Source organism: Poromitra crassiceps (genome assembly GCF_964638095.1).
Source record: "Poromitra crassiceps genome assembly, chromosome: 8".
NCBI classification, from domain to species: domain Eukaryota; kingdom Metazoa; phylum Chordata; class Actinopteri; order Beryciformes; family Melamphaidae; genus Poromitra; species Poromitra crassiceps.
Window position 1 is genome coordinate 33,110,255 of NC_139629.1, and position 22,133 is coordinate 33,132,387.

The following is a 22,133-nucleotide window of genomic DNA, read 5'->3' on the forward strand; positions in this document are numbered from 1 at the left end:
AGAACCGGGGTGGGAGGAGAGGAGAGCAGAGCGAGCAGCGCGAGCAGCGCTGTTCTCTGAAACCTGGCCCTGCTGTCACGGTTAGCTATCGTTGCCACTGGCTAGCTAACGTTACTACTGGAGGAACACCCGAATTCGCATTTGTTGACGATTGACGCGCTGGAGGCTGGGAGGTGAGTTAGCTATGTTAGCTCGTTTGGCTAATACTTGCTATTATAGCCAGCAATGTTAACCGGGCGGTCCACACTGGTGTTAACGAGAGAGCAAAGGCACTCCTCGGTTGATATGGTGTCGTGTTACGTTAACGTTATTGCGTTAATGAATTTAGCCGGGTACGAAATAGGCAGCTAGCTAAAATGTCCAACTAGAGACGTGTACTACTAATACTATCGTCTTCTGGACATTTTAGGCCAAAGCTACGCTTAGCTAACGTGAACTCCTGTTTGTGAGTCTGTCGGTCTGGACAACCGGCGTGTGGTGTTTCATCTTCGGTCAGACAATATTGGACATCAGGACTCCGCCCAACCCAGGCAACACGGACGGGAAATCATACACGCACCCTCAAATAAATGCGTTTGGTTTCCCCGGATACTTTTTCGAGGACATTTGGGGACACACATCAGTGGATGTAATTCCAATCTAGCTACGTTTAGCTAACGTTAACTAGCTAGCGTTAACTACCTGCTTAATCTGATTGAGAGGTGCTGGCATGTTGATGTAACTAGTTAACTCCTGTATATTACATTACTGCCCATTGATGTAGTTACGTTTTCTCTGTGGCGAAAAGCATCTCAGTTTTGCCAGCCTGTCGCTATTAACTATGCGCATTTGGGCAATCGTTAGCCACGGCCTCTAGGGAGTAGCCAAATAGCTAGCTAGCAATGCTAGTCTACAGGCGTGATATGTTGTACCTACTTGGTAACTATAACGGTAACGGTCTATAAGGCTAGCCATGTTTCCAAACAGGCAGCATCTAGGCAATGTGTTATTGCATTTGTCTAGTGGCTGTTTGGGCTTCTGCTAATCTCACCATATGCAGTTTGTCATAGTGTGGCTTGGTAGGCTTTATAACAAACTATGCCTATATAAACCTGATAGCAGTTCTAAAGCATCAGTTAGCTCAGATAACCTTAATCTTTGTGTTTCTTTCTTCTCCCCCACAGTGTGGAGTAATGAGACTTGAGGAGTGAAGGAGGCAGGCGTCCCGGTGGAGCGTTGGTAGACCAGTGGGAGGCCAGGCAAGGATGCTGGAGGCAGATGCAGACCCAATAGGTGCAGCAGTGGAGGGATACATGGAGATGGAGGGTGGAGACCTAGACTCGGAGGTGTTGCGACTGACGTTGGAGCTCCAGGAGGCCACTGAGGAGAAGCTGCAGGCAGCCCGCTATGGCCTGGTGGTGCTGGAGGAGAGTGCTGCTCTCAAGACCAAACACAGACAGCTGGAAGAGGAACATGAAGTCCTCAGAGCTGAGCTACAGGAGCTCAAAGAGGTGGGATGACGCAGAGCCTTCTAGTTATGTGTAGACAAGAAATATTGATTTTACTCTTGTGGGTTGTGCCCCCCCCCCCCCAGCATTCCAGTTTTTACACACACGACCATTGCCATTATTATCTATTTCAGATTCAGATAACTTGGCTAGCTGGCGAGCTCATTGACAGTAGTGATCTTTCTTTTTAGGCACAGATTTCCTCTACACATTACCTCCATTTGTGCCTAACTGAGATTAATTTTTTTAAACACACCCATTTCCATGTTTCTTTACATCAAACAGTATTGTGTGTGTAATGATATACTGTTGTTTTAAGTAACAGTATATCATTACACAATACTGTATAAACATAAACAACTTGTTTATACTCGATGATTTTCCAGAATTGAACTTCCATGATGATGATGCCTGTTCTGTTGAAGCAGAGTTGAGACTAAACATCTTTTCCATCAAAGTGCATTACTCGCATTCTCTTTGGTTGACGGTCGTGCTCTAAATGCTACTCCAGCATGAGCAAGTGCCAGTCACGCACTGTACTGCACTGACCATTGACTCGCTCTGGATTAGTCTGACAAAGGAGCTGCTGTTGGGAAATGAAGTCTGAGGAATCAAGCAATAATTAAGATTCTGGGTAGTATTATGCAAGCTTATTATGTCAACTCCAAAGATTTTGAGTAATATAACTTTGGTTATAAAAATGATAATCCAGGCAGGAATGTAGGAATCTGTAGCTCATTTTACTTATTATGATTTTCCAATTTTACTCATCGTAGCCCCCGTTATTTTCTCTCTTCCAACTTTAAATTTCAAATAGGCTTGTTGCCAAGGTAACAAGTTACAAGACCCGTTTTCATAGTAGTGACATGTTAAGTAATTAATGTCCGTCTCACGGTAAGAATAAGCTGGTTAAGTGAAAGTGTCACCTGAGCCTTTCTGGAGAATTGGCCCTAAGCAAGAGAACGGGTTGATTTCTGCAGCCTGTGTTTGCCAGTCAGGCTAACATAAAGTGCTAATTCCATAATTAGCGATGCGTTTCTTATCCAGGTCACTCAACAGTGATGTTAGTCAATGACTGCAAGTAATATGGGGGGGGGGGGGGGGGACTACAAACAAAATACAGATGTAGTTATCCTACATACATGTAGTATATTCATTGGTTTATACACATGTGGTATGCTTGTGTGCGTGCATGTGTCTATGTACACTGTGAGGAGGATCATGTTATTGTGTAAAATCGACCTATTTTCATAGGAGAATCTCGTCGAATGCTTAATGCAGTCAAAATCCTAATGTCTGACATTCACAAAGACACAGCCTCTCTGGTGATGTTGCTGCTCATTTTTAATTAATGGCAGACAGTTGCGTTTTGGTGTCCTCTGTGTGCTGCGGGTCTGCACAGAGTAGACTACATGTACCATTGACCTAGATTAGCATGCCACACAGTGCTATGGCATGACTATATGATTGCTCACCCCTACAATGGTTTTTGTTAGCTTCGTCTTCCCGCTAGCAGAAAAAGGATTCTCTGTTCACGCCGAGGATTCTTATGAATCATCTAATCATTATATGATTCATAAGAAGCCTCAGCAAAAGTGATTCAGCATCCTGATCACGAGAAAATTCATCACGATGCTGAATCGCTTTTGCTCTTTGTAATGTAATATGATGATGTTGATAGCATCACAGAGAGGAGGATACTTTTAGACACTACTTTGGTGTCTAAAACCGGTGAGACAGGCTCCGGTGCCCTTTTGTCAGCGTTTTTGTCCGAATTTTAGCCCTGCTGGTTCATTTCTGTGTTGTTCAGCCAAAGCGGATTCTGCTACTTCTGTACAAACAGTGTGGCATTAGTGACTGGAATGCAGTTAGCACTGGACAGTAGATGCAGACTATTTGTGTGTCTAAGCAAGCACACATTATCGGACAATCTTTGCCTTATAGTTATACTGATAGCATTGATATTGTGCCATGTGTCTGGTAAATTTAACATAGTCTAATTTTCGAAACAAACAAACCCCATGTGAATGAATAGATTGTGTGTCATTCACTCTCATTGATCCAGGATAATTGACTGTGTGAATGTACATGATGTATGGTAAAACTCAGAGGCTATGGTGCTGTTTGAGGCTTGAACTTGACTGGTGGTGAGGGATCAGGGCATCAGGCTCAATTTGAAACCGTCTTTACTGACAGATGTGAAATGGGTTATTTTGTTTTGTTGTTGTCAAAATCTGCACTGGCCCATACATCCATTGGGACCTGAGAAATATTCAGTGTTGCTGAAGCAGGCATTATTAAACTGGTTTTATGCTACAATTAAATAATATCATCAAATTCTAATCTGTCATTGTCATCAGATCTTTTCTTTTGTAATTGTTCCATCCACTTCTTGTACAAATCAAGGGGACAAAATCAGTCAGAATCCTGCTTAAATGCAATCAGACAAGACTCTTTATATCTGAAGGGAATATTTCACATAATCTGCATAAACCTCACTCCTTGGCATTTTAGCCTGCCTACCTCGTCCCTGGCAGAGTTATAATAATGTCAGAGAAGAGCAGATTCATGTATTGTTGTAAATTGGCATGATTATCTAACCAAATCATGCTGTTCAGTTGAGCGTATTTAAGTAGCATGTGTTCATTTCACTTAGCTCCTTATATGGCAATACTTTCATCAGCAGTCGTTGTTGGTGCACGTGCACACTAGTGCTAGAAAGCAGCATTGCAAGTGCATGTTGTTGTGTCAAAGTGATTGATGATGCTGAGCTGAGATATCTCCTTGCAGCATCAGCCAAATCTCATTTACACTGCTAAACTCAATTTGTGAAATGCCATCTTCTTTTGTTGAAATTTCTGTGTGTGAATGTGAATAGAACACAAAGGAATTCATAATATTATACTTAAAAAGCCTGGTATTACTGTACAGCATTAAATGCAATATATTGTAGTATCACATTGGTTAGATAAAAAAAGAAAATCGACCGGATGAAATGGTGTCGAAGCTGTGGTCAAGGTCTGACGTGTTCCGTTATAAATGTAATGGTTACTTCTGCACACTGTGTGATCAGGTTTCAGCTAGCGGTTGTCAGGGAAGTCCTATTTCCTTTTCCGCTGCTAAAAATATCTACGTTTCTTAAAAAAAAAAAAAAAATGAGTAGCGATGGATGAATGCAATTGAGTACTCTGCTAACATTGTTTTATATGTGTAAAATCGTACCCTCCTCTTTTCCCTGTGTGTGTGTGTCTGTGTGTGTCTGTGTGTCTGTGTCTGTGTGTGTGTGTGTGTGTGTGTACTGTGTAGGCATTTGCAGACTCTGTGTGCAGCCAGAAGCGTGCAGCAGCTGATGGAGAGTGCCGGGAGGAGAGTCTGCTGCAGGAGACGGCCACTAAGGAGGCTGCCATGGCAACGCGCATGGAGGAAGTGCAGGCGGAGTTGAAGCAGGCGCGCCTCGCTCTGGGCAATGCCCATGCAGAGATAGATAGGACGGGGGTCGTCTCCACCCAGCTAAAGAAGGTATACCATGGAGGGCCACTTATCTATTCACTCAACACACCTGTATTTATACTGGTTTATGTACTGATGTTATACTGTAGTGTGTATGTACTGTCTCAGGCCTATTCTCCTCATGATGCTGCTATTGGATTAAACCCCTGAACCGCTAGCCATAGAGACACTGCGGAGCATGTCATCATTCAGAAACCACGCCCCCAAAACGGGGGGAAACAAACCCCCCCCCCACTCACACACAATCCTGCCGTTCTCCTATGTCACGTGTAGCACACAAAGATTATATATACGGAAGATGAACACTCCAACTTACTTCCTTGACAGCTAGATCCACATTTTTCTTCTCGCCCAATTCTCAATGGCTTCCTTTTTTTGCTCGGGAGTACAAAAAAACTAATTGCCGATTTCTTTTTACATTTGTTGTCTGCGCAGCCCCACCACACACCAGCTTTTAGCTATGTTTAATTCAAGGAAAATGACGCTGGTGTGTGGAAGTGAATGGAGAGGTTTCCCCCGTGATGGGCGTGGCGGCCTATTTCATGCAGTGTCTCTATCATACTGCTCCAAATAATTTGAGTTTTGGAGCCTCCTTCCACAGTGAAATGAGCTGGAGAGCTTAGATGTTGAGCTTTGCATTGCTTGACAACCGGGTTGTGTTCCACAGGAGTGCGAGTGTCTGGAGGCAGAGAAGGGCCATCTGAGGGATGAGATGAAGGAGTATAAAGTGCGCGAGCTGCGGCAGTTGCAGGACAACGGCGAGCTAGAAGACGAGAACATCTCTCTGCAAAAGCAGGTGTCTGTGCTCAAGGAGAATCAGGTCAGTCATCCTCGCTCAAGCCCCGATCTCACCAAATACAAAGGATTGACACCAAAAGCCATTTTTGGGGTCTACAGCCCTCATATACGGAGGACAGAGCCAACCACAATTAGACATAATTGATCAAATAAACTGATTCATTAATAAAAATGGCAAAAGTGCTAAAAAAATAAGGCCAATAACTTATTCAAAACACAGTACAAAACACAACACTTTTTTAACATGCTTTCTACCATCTAGTTTGCAGTTAAAATGTCTGACTGCAACTGTTGTTGTTAATGGTAAATGGTCTCAAAATGTTGTGTGTCTCGCACGAGAAATGATGTTTACTTCTCTTGTGGGTTGTGGCCTTTCTCCCAAGTGACGGAGGAAAGCGGACATGTGGAACTGGTATTGTTTGCAGTCTGAGACAAGTCGTGCTTCTGAATGTAGATGAGCCCGTCCACTGTGTTGGAGGCACTGGGCCTGGCGTTCTTTGTCTTGTGCCCATGCTTTCCTCTGACAGTGTTGGACACAAACCTTCATTGTCGAAGAGAAGTCTTGGCTCCTATATGATCCACTTTGCAGACATCGCTCACTGAATCACTCAATCTGGCTTTAAAAATGGAGTTTTAGACATAAACATTCAAACATCTTCTTCAGAGTAGTTTCTAATGTAATGAAACGATGAGCAGACTATAATTTAATATATAATATGACATTCTGTATGGGTGGGAGCAGAACTGCATGTTGAAAGTAGCCTATAAGTAATATAATATGTATGGTGGAAAATCAACGTGGGGTATGAAGGCAAAATGTAGAATTGACAGTCAACCTTCCCCCTAGAGAACTGCATGTCCCATTTGCAATAGAAATGTTTCTGCTCAATACTCAACAATAAACAGTTTAGACTAGGCCCTAGTATGGAAAATATGTGCCCTAGTCACTAGGGCACATGATATTTTCCAAAGTATGTGCAGCTCTGCCAAGCCCCACTGTCGCTTTCAAACTGTCCGCGAGCACTTCTGAGCATCGCTGGCTATCACAAGCCCTCTGATAGACAGAGGGCCCTGAAAAACAAGAAACTTGTGCTTTCTTAGATAATTGACAGTAGAGACAAGAGAGAAGGAGATCACATGAGACAAGGTCCCCAGGCAGATCTTCAAACAACAACCACCACCTGTTTGTCTCCTGGTTTTGTTGACGGTCCCATTGTGTTCCAGGTGGAGTTTGAGGCGGTGAAGCTGGAGTTGACCCAGAAGGACGAGGAGCAGGACGAGCTGCGTGCTCAGCTGGAGGAGGCGGGGAGGCTGCGGGAGATCGCAGAGCGGCAGCTGGATGAGGCCCTGGAAGCCCTGAAGGAGGAGAGGGAGCAGAAGAACAGCCTGAGGCGGGAGCTCTCCGCCCTGGCCCTCAACCCCTTCGACTCCGTGGGCAACCTGGAGCTCCACCTGGAGCAGCTGGACGACAGCCAGGGCGAGGGCCGGGGGGGAGAGGGGGAGGGAGAGGACCAGGACAGCGGCTATAACAACGGTCCTGGCTCCGCTCCCGATTCTGCTCACCCTCCTCACTTGGGGGGCCCCAAAAGTAACGGCCTCATCCAGCGCTACTCCTCCACGCCACGGAATAGTGACGTGTTCCTGCGCGCCCCCGCCTCCGGGCTGGTGTCCGACCTGCTCAGTGAGCTGCACTCTTCAGACAGCCTGAAACTCAAACAGCAGCTCCTACAGGTAGGCAACAACAACACACCTGACAGGGACAATTTAAATCAAATTAGCCTTTATTTGGGCAATCAGTAGTATATGTATCCATATTCACCTTATTCTTTGCCCACACATGGACGCTTCCGCATTACGTCATTTCGTAATAGTATTTCCGTTTTGACTTGCCAAAAACCCCGCAGGCAAAATGGCCGCGCACACTCCGCTCCTAAAGTGTCAAAATTACTCCCCCATAAACTAACATATCTTGGCCAATACGTATGTAACATACAAAATAAAACAACCCGTAATATCTTAATTTTATATAGAATGCAGAGGACATGTAACTGTTTAGTTAAACTTGCATTCCAGGAATATTGTGCTCTTAAGATGACGTTAGTGGAGTCGAGGCTGTTGCGTCCTGAAACCCACATAGGTTGCGTGAGATTCGAGGCGTAACCTATGTGCGTTTTAGCGTAACCTATGTGCGATTCGAAATAACGCATCCGAGATAGAAACGTTATGAATATAGCCAAGTTTTAAACTACAAACTAACGCTGGTGATCCGTATGGAAACAGTGTTACTCGAAATGGTTAAAAGTTATATCAATTTGGTCATTCAGTGGCATTTTACTGCCATATAACATAACTAACTAGTGGCTAATATTAGCCACAGAAGGCAACTAGCACTGAACCGGAAGAACAAATACGTTTGCGTTGAACGCGGAAGAGAGAAAAAGTGGGCGTGGTGAATAAGGTGAATACACTTTCATTTAAGTTACACATAGTTAGGCTAATACACAGTTATACATACATAGACAGACAGACAGACAGACACCATATTCCTATCTCACACAGAGCAGCATATGCCACTCTAGTAAACAAGTTGCTCGGCGCAGGCGAATGACGTGCAGCGCACAGGCCTTCTTGAGGCGTCCTCTCTGCCCATGGTAGGATTGCCTTTTCCCCGGGAGGGTCTGGTGAGACGTAGGAGGAGCCCGGTCTGGAGTCACCCACAGCCTAGACCCTCCATGCACCGAAGGCATTACAATGCTGCGGTGTAGCACTAACTCTATTGCAGCGGATTGGGCGTGATCAGCCCTTCCGCGGGCAACGTTGCAGACAGAGTAGGAAGGCTGATCCGCGAGCGGCTGCTTCTGGGACGCGGGTCGGGGTCTTAATCGGCCTCGGCTGGGTCTACTGGGCGAGGGTGTATGATGTTGAGAGACCCGAAACACCTTATGACGCGTCCCAGCGCATGCTGTAGTATGTATTTTAAAACGTTGTACTGTACAAGCCAAAAAAGGTCAAAATGCTTTCACACTAACAATTTGCACAATATAAAGCAATATAAATATGATTTAATAACCATTATCATGGTGTACATTTTATTTATCCTTTATTTAACCAGGTTAAAAACCCATTGAGATCAATGATCTCTTTCACAAAGGTGACCTGGCCAAGAAGGCAGCACAACATGTCAACAGTACATAGAAGCATACAACAATACAGCAATACAATAATATAAAATGTGATTCTACAATTCTAAATGCAAAGACATCGACCAATGGTCTCACGTTCCATGTCCTTCAGGATCCCGCCAAACTCAGCATGGGAGACCAATTCTGGCCATTTTAAATCCTTCTGAAGGGTATTCCAAGCTAAGGGGGCAGCGTATTTAAAAGCTCTTTCTCCCCACTTGGTGCGAGGATGCAGAGCAGTCAACTGGAAATAATCCTGTGAACGTAGGCCATAGTGGCTGTGGCTTCTGGACAGATATGTCCGTAAATAAGACGGGACAAGCCCGAGGAGAGTTTTATAAATAAAACTCAGCCAGTGTGTACGCCTGCGTACATACAGAGATGGCCATTCAACTTTTTCGTACAAAGTACAATGGTGGGTAAGCCGTTTACAACCAGTGACAAATCTCAAGGCACTAATGAGCTACATGAGCAGAATGTTTGTCAGACTCACACACAGTAGTCCAGTGGTTCTTGGTGGTCGACTACAGCACTCACTCGGGGCTGTTTATGTTCCACATGCGAGGCAGAGAGAGGCTCTTTTGTCAGAAGCTGTATTCTGTCACAACAACACAATTTAGTAATTATGATTCACCTCACTAGTTAGTTACCATCATCACACGTGGTGATGTCTGTTGCTGTTCTGTTGGGTTTCTGGGTGCTGCTTAAAGTGTGTTTTTCCATACACTGGAAGCCTACTACGACAGTAAAGGATTATTACAAAATGACTACAACTGTAAATACTGTATAGCAGATATGGAAATTGATGTGATTGCAGATAGTTGCACTCTTCGCTGGCATGGCTAAGAGGATCCACAAATCATAAACACAACAGAAAACACTATTGTGTCCAGGGGTTCCCAACCTTTTTTGTGCCGCGGACCGGTAGATAGATGGGAAAAAAAGTCGCGGACCGCTTGTCAATTTTAATAATATTTTTTTATTTTTTTAAATAAACATAGGCTATAATATTATAGGCTGTGTGGTAGTTGAAACATAGTTTCAAGTTGACGTTTATTTATGTTTGTAGTTTGTAAAAAAAAAAAAGTAATTTCTTTTTCTTTTTTTTTCTATTGGCAGATTATTTCTTGGAAATATTGTTATTCCCAGAAGTGCTTTTATGCATTTTGATTCATATCTACTCAGATCATGCTAGCTCAGCTTCTAACACCTATATATCATGTGTTCTAGTGAGGTTCTCAGACAGATTTGTCTGTGTGACTGAGTTGTGTAGCTGCTTCCTGTTCTAGACCACATCCTCTCTGTCACCCGGGCAGTGCCTCTTTCTGTAGGATGTATATTAGTTCATAAAATCACCTGGCAAGTGGCAACACACCACATTGCAACATCCAAGTCATCAAAACAACCTAGAAGTCCTACCTGTTCTGTGAAGGAATAAAGGGCTACTTAAGAAAATGAACAATACGTTGTCACGTTGACCTTTTGTCTCTCTCTTTTCCTGAAGGAGACGTGCTGCTGTATTATTCATGATGCACTTAAACCGATGGTTGGGTTAGCGTTAGCAAGCTCCTGCCCAGCAGATGTTACTGTTGGGTTAGCATTAGCAAGCTCCTGCCCAGCAGATGTTACTGTTGGGTTAGCATTAGCAAGCTCCTGCCCAGCAGATGTTACTGTTGGGTTAGCATTAGCAAGCTCCTGCCCAGCAGATGTTACTGTTGGGTTAGCATTAGCAAGCTCCTGCCCAGCAGATGTTACTGTTGGGTTAGCAAGCTCCTGCCCAGCAGATGTTACTGTTGGGTTAGCAAGCTCCTGCCCAGCAGATGTTACTGTAGTCACATAGAAGTGAAGCTGAGTGGGTTCAGGGACTGTCTCGTACTCAGGTACATAAATAATATGTTTTACAGGTTTGGAATGGATAATTGTCATTTGCGGGGTGATCAGAAAAGAAAAAGATCAAAATAAATAAAAAATAAAGCTAAATAAATCCAGGCTGCCTGCAAAAGCCTACACTTACTCTACCACTGTCGTGTGTAGGCTACTCTTGACGCTAATTCCAGCTTGCATAGCCCGACTTTGTGGTCGTGCCCGCGGGGGAAATAAGAAGCCCAGACGATACAATGTTGCGAAAAGACATCAAATCGAGAGCTGTCGTGCCAAACTAAGCTCGACAGTTAAAGCAAATTTATACTGACTGCGGAGTGTCCGGTGTTCACGGCAAGACCGTTCTATCCGCAGAGGCACATCCTTTTATGGTAAATATGGTATCAGTGCAGTGTCTGCAGAGAGCGGAGAATCCCCCTCCAGGCTCCCGTTGTGTTTTTAGCAGGAATGCAAATGTCACATCAGTTCTTCCGTGTGTGATCCTGATTTATATCGGCGAATAATCAATCCTAGTGCAATTGTAGGCTATTTTCAGTTTGTTTTTAGCAAGTAAATTTGTTGTCTTCTTGTTTTTGTGCTTTGCATTTCATTTTTTGCGATGCTCAAACCCGCTCATTTTGCACTGATTTCGCCGGTCACTTGGTCAGTTTGTGGAGGCTTCTTCCCTATACAAACCATAGCAAACATTAGCCAATCATAGCCTCGGAATTGACTGCACGAGCTCGCGGCGGGCTCCGCGGAGTTAAATTTTTTTGAGAGGAGCGCGGAGCTCCGTGCAGTCCCTCCGCAGAGCCTGTGCGGAGCGCCGCACAGAGCCTCCGCTCCGCGAACACCGGACACTCCGCAGTTAGTATAAATGAGCTTTTAGCCTGGTACAGAGCAGGCTTGTGCTGAGGCAGAAGTTACCATGCTTACCGAGTGGGGATTCTTATAAGCCAGGACGATGGAACGGAAAATGAGCCAAGCTCATCAGGGATAGCTGGGATTCAGGATTCCAGATAAGCCGGAGGTTGATGGAATGGAACGGAACGCTCATTTTAAATGAGCCAGGCTTATCGAAAAATATATACCTCTTAAGATGTTCCTATTTGTTCCTTTGTGTTCCCCCAGGCAGAACGAGAGAAGTCGGGCCTGTCCAGCACGGTAGAGGAACTGCAGATGCAGCTGATGCTGTCCAAACAGGCCCTCAGTCAGCAGGAGGACAAGGTGGGCTCTCTGACCCAGCAGCTGGAGGCCGTGCAGGACAGCCAGCAGCACAACAACCTCTCCAAGGAGGCGGAGGACCAGGGGGACGACGAGGCGGAGAACGGAGACGTGGACTTTGACTACGAGCTCGACACCAAGAGCACGGAGGTGCTGGAGGCACGCATGCGCGCGGCCAGCGAGGAGCTCCTGAAGCTGAGGGAGGAACTGTCCCAGGCGGGCGCTCGCTACAACAGCCTGGAGCAACGCTGCAAGTACGAGAAGGAGCGCTGGAGAGCCGAGGCCCAGGAGCTGGCCGACAAGATCCGCCAGTGCATCAAGTCCAGCAGGCAGGACCAGGAGCGCATCAGCGAGCTGGAGAAGGAGATCGGGGCCACGCGCAAAGTGGCCACCGACACCGAGGGCCACCTGAGCGTGGCCCAGGAGGAGCTGCTGGCCTTCTCCGAGGAGCTGTCCAACCTCTATCACCACATCTGCGTGTGCAACAACCTGACCCCCAAGCGGGTCACCTTGGACTATTACCGCGACGGCGCAAACAAGGCGAGCGGAGGCGGCGGGGGCAGTGGTCGGAGGGCGCACCACATCCACGCCCAGAACCTGCAGAGGAAGCCGCAGCAGCGTCCCAATGACATGTTCATCTCCAAGGCTGCGGCGTTGCAGTTTATGGGCGAGGTGGACAGCGCCGGAGGCAGCGGAGACCCTCCTAGTTGCCCTGGATCGCCCACCCTGGACTTCAGGGACCCCTCCAACGTTCGCAACTTGGTGGCGGTTATCCGTTGTCAGATCAAGCACCTCCAGGTAGGATAGCGCAGCCGTTTTATCAGAAACCTCATGGGAAAAAATGCTGCATGCTGCTTTCACATGGAGTCCTTGTGAGCTGAAAGTCATAAGCATGGGAAAATGCAAATTCTTAGTCCTCCTGTACATCATGATAAGCCCTTTCTTTTGTTCTGTGGGAAGGCCTCTCCTCCACAAGTTTCTTCTCACACCTAAAGTTCAACTCAGACTGTTCAGTAGTTGAGTAGCTCCGGGTCCTGTCCAGATCAACCCTCTGTCTCGGCCCTGTTGACATGTGTATAGGTCTAAATGGATTGGATTATCAGAGGTCAGAGTTGAGACCGTCTGCCACCAGAGTCAAATCCTTTCACATAACAGGGCCTGAGAACCCTGGGAACATGTCTATTTCTCTTTTTTATTTTGACCATATGTACTGCTGAAGATTAATTTGACAGGCATATAATCCTTTGTTCAGGAATGCCAGTAGAAAAATATTTGGTCCCCTCGCTGAGCATGCAACTGGTTAAAAACATGCTACTTTTCTGAGCCTTTGAGCATATTGGCTGCTGTTTGGCCCCTGATCAAAATCATACCGAGACCTTTAAAACATTAACATTTCTGTATTTGGACTATCGATTAAAGACGTAATCACATCAAAATCCATATGTATCTCAGAGTCACAATGCAATATAAAACCATGACCACCACATTGTACACTATTCATAGCTTTCAAGGGGCGTTACGTGCTGCCTGGAACGCCCACCTGGCGGTCAAAAAAAACAAAAAACGCCGAGTCGACTAGTTTCTCACGCTGTGTTTGTTCAGCCAAAATGCCGGATACCTGTTGTGCTATCGGTTGCACTAACCGACGAGGAGACACGCGTGGCTTGTGCTTTTACAGAATGCCGTCGGAGAAAGAAAACACAGACAGGAGGAGGTTGTGGATTTGTGCGATTAGACGTGGTTCAGTCGCTGGGGAGGGCAAATGGCTTTTTTTCTACCATCAAAGTACACACGTTTTTGCGGCCAACATTTCATCAAAGGTAAGCTCAAGTAACGTTAACGGGGTATTTTAATCATTATTGTAACGTTACTTGAGCTTACCTTTGATGAAATGTTGGCCGCAAAGACGTGTGTACAAACGGCTGAACAAACACAGTGTGAGAAACTAGTCGACTCGGCGGGCAGCGGAATGAACAAGTTTTTTTTTTGACCGTCAGGTGGGCGTTCCCGGCAGCACGTAACGCCCCTTGAAAGCTATGAATAGACACACCAGCAAGTACTATAGACAGAGAGAGACACACACACACACACAAATACAAATACAAATAAATGTAATATTTCTCTACATCAATAGTTTTCCCATATTGCCATGGTGACCAAATGCCACATGACCAGTAGTCAAGCCAGACTGTCTCTTCTACATTCTGCGAATGCATCATAAACAGTCTGTACTTCACGCACACAGAGCCTGGACCAAAGGAAGTTGGGGGGAAAACATGCTTCAGACCGGAGGAAGTTCGAACCGATGCAGGTGATTGGAGAAATACGAACGGAAAGGCGGGACATCTACTCGTATTTCCTCCAATCACCTGCCTTTAGGCGGGACATCCGGGATATCGCCCTATCATTGCTCATTATTTTCCCTGAGTTTTCCCAGCTCGAAGTTTAGGCGGAAGCATTTGAAAATTTGCGAGAGCCAGCCGTCTGTTTTAAGACACTACATTACCAGTGAAAGTGAAAATGTGTTTGAACTCGTTTTTAAGAAGTGACTGTGTGTGTTCCCACAGGTGGCGGTGGACCTGTGTCGTCAGAGGGGCGCGTTGCCTTACTCGGCGCTTAGCAACAGCGGCGAGTCGGAGCGCGATGCTGAAAACCTCTTGGAGGAAGTCCTGAAACTCAAGTCCCTCCTCAGCACCAAGAGGGAACAGATCGCCACACTCAGGACTGTCCTCAAGGCTAACAAACAGGTACGCTAGGCTACATCTTTCCTCTTTGATCTCTTGGCATGCTCGCAAAATGGTTCTTTTGATGTAGATTGATTGAATGAAACTCTGTTTGCTATTTCAAGGATGCTGAATAACTTGTACAATAGTTTTCCACTGAAGATGCTGCTCTCAAGTCTCAACCTGAGCTGTCAATGACTTTCCCTGTACTCCCTGTACTCCCTGTATGGTCCATGGTCCATGTGTCACTTTTTTTTACTTTAACTATGTAGCTTGGCATTTGATAAAACCTTGACCACATTTCCCCACATTTTGGCTTACTGTGAGAGTTCTCATCTGGTTTTTGCTATATCAAGAAATCCTTTTATCTGGCCACTAAACAGCTGCTGTGCTACTGAGAAATTGTTGTCTAGTCTTTTGATCTTTTTTTCCTTCTACTGCCAATATTTGACCCGTTCTTGAATTATTATCCTCGTAAAGTTCAGTATTTTTCATGATCCAATTTGCTGTCCTGGTGAGGTAAGAGGGGAAGTCTTTCTTCTTCTTCTAAGTCGAGCTGAAATGAAAAATGACTTTAACTATTTTCCGATCACATCCCTGGTCACAGTCTCACAGAGTGCACCTATTTAACAATGTACACCCCCTCCCCCACCCCCAAAATCCAACTTCATTGCTTTATCACATCAAAAGTCAAACATGTTGTCTTCATGCATAACTAAATGATCCACACAGTGTGCTTACATCAGCTAATACTATCACATTTCAACCCCATTTCAACCAATATGACATGACAGCCGTCAAATCATCTTCGCGGCTGGAAGAAAGTTCCCAGCAGGCAACATGGCTGCCTACATGGGCAGACTTTGTTAGCTCATAAATGTTAATATACTTTGCCAGTATGTCACGTAAGAAATAAAACTAATGCTAATGTGTTCATTTAATGTAGATCATGGACAGTACAATATGTAGATGCAAAGGACATGTAATTGGCTCGTTAACTCGCATTCCAGGAATATCGCTATTTTATTGACCACCCGCTCGTGGCCCGCTTCAAGCCCCGCTTCAAGCCCCGCTTCAAGCCCCGCTTCAAGCCCCGCTTCAAGCCCGGCAGCCCACAGTTGTTCACAGGCCTGTATTTACATTATTGTGTTTGTTTGTACACAGACTGTTGTTGTTGAAACTTGACCGGTAGGTTTCAGATTTGTCAGATAAAATACATTATTTAGCGGTCTGCTGTCTCCACTCTCTCCCTCTGCTCCGAGGCAGTTGCCTGGGTCAACTCGACCGCTTGTCTCGCATTCAGTCCTTCTCACCGGCACGCAGACACGCCCACTTTTCGACGGTCGAATCAAACTCCTCCCTCCACACGCTATGTCCCGCCTCTCAGTCTCGACCCTGTTTCACTCGAAATACGTCACCATAAGGAGTCACATACTGTTGAAATGTGGTCTCAGCTCAACTTTAATAAATCTATTATGATATCCATGAATAATCTTGACATAAGGAGCATGGCTGGCCTGTATTGTTGTCACTCATATGGACAGTCCCTTAGGGTCTTCGTGGTCCTGCACCTTGTATAGACAGTCCCTTAGAGTCTAGGTGGTCCTGCACCTCGTATAGACAGTCCCTTAGGGCCTACGACGTGGTCCTGCACCTTGTATAGACAGTCCCTTAGAGTCTAGGTGGTCCTGCACCTTGTATAGACAGTCCCTTAGGGCCTACGACGTGGTCCTGCACCTTGTATAGACAGTCCTTTAGGGTCTACGTGGTCCTGCACCTTGTATAGACAGTCCCTTAGGGTCTAGGTGGTCCTGCACCTTGTATAGACAGTCCCTTAGGGCCTACGACGTGGTCCTGCACCTTGTATAGACAGTCCCTTAGGGCCTACGACGTGGTCCTGCACCTTGTATAGACAGTCCCTTAGGGCCTACGTGGTCCTGCACCTTGTATAGACAGTCCCTTAGGGTCTACGTGGTCCTGCACCTTGTATAGACAGTCCCTTAGGGCCTACGACGTGGTCCTGCACCTTGTATAGACAGTCCCTTAGGGTCTACGTGGTCCTGCACCTTGTATAGACAGTCCCTTAGGGTCTAGGTGGTCCTGCACCTTGTATAGACAGTCCCTTAGGGCCTACGACGTGGTCCTGCACCTTGTATAGACAGTCCCTTAGGGTCTACGTGGTCCTGCACCTTGTATAGACAGTCCCTTAGGGTCTAGGTGGTCCTGCACCTTGTATAGACAGTCCCTTAGGGTCTAGGTGGTCCTGCACCTTGTATAGACAGTCCCTTAGGGTCTAGGTGGTCCTGCACCTTGTATAGACAGTCCCTTAGGCTCTAGGTGGTCCTGCACCTTGTATAGACAGTCCCTTAGGCTCTAGGTGGTCCTGCACCTTGAGTAGACAGTCCCTTAGGCTCTAGGTGGTCCTGCACCTTGTGTAGACAGTCCCTTAGGCTCTAGGTGGTCCTGCACCTTGAGTAGACAGTCCCTTAGGCTCTAGGTGGTCCTGCACCTTGAGTAGACAGTCCCTTAGGCTCTAGGTGGTCCTGCACCTTGAGTAGACAGTCCCTTAGGCTCTAGGTGGTCCTGCACCTTGAGTAGACAGTCCCTTAGGCTCTAGGTGGTCCTGCACCTTGAGTAGACAGTCCCTTAGGGTCTAGGTGGTCCTGCACCTTGAGTAGACAGTCCCTTAGGGTCTAGGTGGTCCTGCACCTTGAGTAGAGTATGATCCATCCTCTTTCCTCTCTCAAGCTGTGCGTGATCTGCCTCTGTTCTGTCATCCCCTTAACTGCCACTCTCACGTCTACACACACACTCACCCACACGCACACACACACTCACCCACACACTCACACACATACACACTCACACACTCACCCCCACACACACACACTCACCCACACGCACACACACACACTCTCACACACGCACACATACACACTCAACCTAATCTGCTCGACTGGGCCAACCTCACGTAGGTTACCTTCTCCTGTCCAGTGTCTGACTCTTTTGGTGTGTGTCTTCTGGCAGAAAGTCTCAGATTAGATTAGAAGTTTTCATGTTGAAATGATCAAAGAAAAGGTTTTTTGGGTTTTACCGTGGTTGCTCAGGTTGCTATTACACAGAATGCACGTCGTAGTTACAAAATGCATGGCTTGTTTCATTATGCGTACTACTAGTCTACAGAGTAACAACATTTAGAAAAACAAATTGGGTCTACAAGCTAACTAGCCTCGATGCGAGACACAGCCTTCATTGTGAGTCTTGAAGGAGCACCCCAATATGGCATTGCAGGCTCCACTAAAAATGGCCTCACATCTTCATACACGTTAGCAATCACAATAAAACAGTACCTACAGTACCTCCCACAAACGGTTGTTATCTTCAAATAACAACATTTGGCTGTTTTGTAACAATGTATGTATTGTATTTTGTTGCTGTGGTGATTTCAGACTGCAGAGTTGGCTCTGTCCAACTTAAAATCGAAGTATGAGACGGAGAAGAGCATGGTGTCTGAGACCATGGTGAAGCTGAGGAACGAACTCAAAGCCCTGAAGGAGGACGCCGCCACCTTCTCCTCACTCCGCGTCATGTTTGCCAGCCGGTAAGCTGTTCTGTTTATGTCGTCTGCCATCCATCCAAACAATGGCAAGCTAGAAATCTCTTAGCCTGGCTCCAGACCTTCAAAGCCACACATGCAGTTTGAACATCAGGCTAAGAAATCTCTAGCCTGGGGTGAAATGCATCCTATATTGAGTCTGGTAATAATAGAAAACGATCTTATCAGAAAGTTGTTTGATTAGAATTTAATTGTTTGAGCTCATTAGTCACTGATTGGTCTTTTCCATTTAACTCGTGTTATTCTTCGTGCTTCTTAGTATTGCTGCTCTTGTTGTGGTACAGCTTTTTGCTGCTAGTGTCATCTAATAAGCTTACCAGCATCCGCCCTTAAGCCAAGCCATGGGTTGACGTGACGATTAGGAGCCACATGCTCTGCCCTGTGCCAGGAGGGGGAGCAGGGACAAGTTCCTCCTGTCCAGCCAGGTGATGATGTCAGAGAAGAAGAAGAGGAGAGAGAGGGTGTGTTTGTCTAGGGTTGGTCTTACCAGATCAGAGCACAACACGCTCTGCTTATGCCTCTGTTCATGTGCGCCCTAGCAGTGCCTGATGGAAAGAATGTTTGTATTGTTGTGTGTCATTAAATGTGTGCGTGTACAGTTGTCTATAAGTACAGTGTTTTGTTTTTGGTGGACACTGACAGCAGAAATGTGTGCAGAAGTTTTCTTGGTGGACGTTCATTAGACCGTCTAACCGCTCCAGACGGTTATGAGCTGCCATCTGATTATCCTTAAGAGGGATTGGAATACAGATGGTGGTCAAGGACTACTGTCTGTTTGCGAAGGGCTAAAGATTATAGCTATTAAAACTGACCCGCTTATAATCCAGTTTTGTGGTGCCATCTTGTGGACAGCTTGAGTGACTGCATTTGTGCAAGAGAGAACTCTTATCATTCTTAAACTCCTGGATTCTTGTTGCCGTCTTTACTAACCTCTTTCCTCTTTCTTTTTTTAAACAATTGGTCTTTGAATGATATGTCTGCGTCATTGTGAGTCATGTATATAACATACATAATACTGTCATGTTATCTATCATGTATGTTATCTGTTGTGTGTTTGTCTGTGGCTTTGTGCTTGAGTTTGATCCGGTGCGTTTTGTGCACGTTGTGTGTCTTTGTGTCTGCACCTTCTCAGGTGTGACCAGTACGTCACTCAGCTGGACGAGATGCAGAGGCAGCTGGCGGCGGCCGAGGACGAGAAGAAGACCCTGAACTCCCTGCTGCGCATGGCCATCCAGCAGAAGCTGGCCCTGACGCAGCGCCTGGAGGACCTGGAGGCTCCCCTCTCTCCCCACAGCCTGAACAGCAGCCCCCGGCGCTCCCGGGCCAAGGAGTTGGGCACCAAGTCGGGCCGGGCCCCGCGGAGCCCGCGCAGTAGCCCCGCGCGCCCGACCCTGAGGAACAGCCCGCGCGCCAGCCCAGTGCTCGGCATCGGCGGCGGCGTTCCCGCCATGGCCACGCACCACCTCCGAGCCCTAACCCGAAGCCTCCACACCAGCCCTGTAAGGACCCGCCCCTCCTCCCTTTGTCCCGACAGCGACGCCCCTATCCGGACGACTAGCCGCCGGCCTCACAGAGGCAAGGGCCTCCCGCGCGACGCCACCTTCGTTAGAAGTCGTAGTGTCACCGATGTTTTTAGCACAGAGGTGCATCGTGGTCGGCTGGGTAGTGACGATGGCCATTCGCCGTCCCGTAAAGGTTCAGCCAGTTTCCTGAACAGCGATTTCATGGTCAAGACGCGCGTCGGAGATGCAAGACAGGGCGCCGCAGGCCGGAGATCGTCAGTCCCTGCACGTCAGGATACCTTTATCACAGCTCGCGTCGTGCCCTCCTCTTGCGCCAGGCTCAAGTCTTCCTTATTTTCTTCTTCGTCCATAGATAATCTAACCTCTTCTAAAACTCTGTATGACGACTACCCTACTACTAACACATCTGAAGCACAAGGTGTAAACAAACAAGACCAAAAACCTCAGTTAAAGGCAAACGTAGATGTTTCTGTACGAAGAAAACAACACTTGGCTCACAGGTCTAATTCTGTGCAAGCGGCATCTACAAGCCGTAATAATACGTCTCAGCCAGATGTGGTGTCTTCTCAGTGCAGTGCTGAATCCACAGCGGCCCTGACGACCACCTCTTTCTCTGTGCACGCTCCACCCGGTAGGTCCAGGATACCTGGGCTCTGTAGAGAGGCCAGACGTGGATCCACCGCCTCAGCCAATAGAACTTCTGAGGACTCTAACGCCAGCAAGAGCTCTGATAAGAAGGCTCAGACCAAACCTGCTCGGGCAGGGAGCTCGCAGTCCAAATCATCTCGCAGGCGATGAGACGAAGTGGCGTTCTACTAACCGACCTCAAGAAAATACGCCATGATCTTCGAGGATCAATTAATAATATTTGTAATTTAATCATGCATCTTGTTGCACACATTTTGTGAAGAACTAATGCACTAAGAACTAATGCCCACTGGGGCTAACCGAGTGTTCACTTTCTATACGTTTCAACCGTAATGCATAGCCACCAACCTCTTGTGAGCTCCTTATTTGCTGATCCTTTTGTCTCTCTTGATTGGCTGCATTGGTATGTTTTGTGGCTTTTCATTGGCTGAGAACTAAATGTTTTCTTTTGTCTCTGTCTCACCCCCTGTCTCTGTAGCGCTGACAAAGTCCTTCCATCACTCCAAACCCCCGCTGCTCCATAAGGATCTGTCTTCATGTCGACTTCCCCCCGGTTCCCCTCCTCCTCCTTTCCTGACCCAAGACATCATGCTCATCTGAGACTTTAACGCCACATTCCCCGCTCTGCGCCGACCAGAACAATGGATTAAAAAAAAAAAAAATCAACCAAACCGTGTCTCTCATCCCGCCTTCTCCTCCCTCCGCCCCTCTCTGCTCCGAGCGGAGATGCCTGCATGCAGCCCGGAGAGGAGGGGATGAAGAGACGAGATTTGCTGCTCATTGCTCTGTGTGACGTCATTGACTGTTGTGTCTTGTTTCCGAGTGGCACCGACCAACCTCCATCTCATGGTCTTGCTCAAGGCTGTGTGTTGCGACGATCCGTTGACAGTATTTATTCCAGACTGTTGCACTCTCTTCCTGTACAGTATTTACTCTCCTCAAAACACAACAACAGGCTTTGACTAACTGAGCAGCCTCTCCTGTGTTTCTCCCCCCCTGCTACGTTTGCATTGAGCAAGGCTATGATCTGTTTTCAAGGCTGTATGTCTCGACCACTCTCGCCTTTGGCCTGGGCCTCCCGACCAGGCACGCCCACCTGCTTGTAGTGATAGTTACCATTTAGATCAGCTGTGATGATACTTAGACCTCCCGGGTAGTCGTAGGTTTGATAGAATAATGCAGCCTTAACTAACATAATTGCTAGACTAAACGTAAAGAGCTTGCTGTTGTCTTGAGGTTGACATCTTTCATTGGTGGTATAGAGAGGCAAAGTGACCGCCTACTTCCTGCTTCAGCACTGTACCAGAGATTTTCATCCGCCATTTATTTTCCCATAGACATTTCGTAAAATGCTTATAAAATAGTTTTACTTGTTCAAACCAAACGGTTCAGATGTATTTAGAAACAGGAGAGACCGCATAATGTTTCACTCGGACCAAAACGTAACAAAATTGTGGATTTCAAGCAAATATTTTTTCGACGTTTTTTTTTTATTTTGGTCCGAGTGAAATGTTCTATGGGCTCTCCCGATTCTAAATATAGCACAACCGTTTGATTTGACG

The 22,133-nt window shown here is 46.6% G+C and overlaps 1 protein-coding gene across 1 annotated transcript; it reads left to right on the top strand.

The window, feature by feature from the left end:
* Positions 1–69: 69 nt before the first annotated feature.
* LOC310781807 (protein bicaudal D homolog 2) lies at positions 70–22,025 on the top strand. The gene is made up of 10 exons (XM_083642437.1): positions 70–173; positions 1,164–1,490; positions 4,794–5,006; positions 5,665–5,817; positions 7,020–7,526; positions 11,969–12,859; positions 14,629–14,808; positions 18,234–18,385; positions 19,533–19,899; positions 21,050–22,025. The coding sequence occupies exons 2-10, from the start codon at positions 1,245–1,247 to the stop codon at positions 21,053–21,055; spliced, it is 2,715 nt and encodes a 904-aa protein (XP_083498563.1). The 5' UTR covers positions 70–173; positions 1,164–1,244; the 3' UTR covers positions 21,056–22,025.
* Positions 22,026–22,133: the final 108 nt, after the last annotated feature.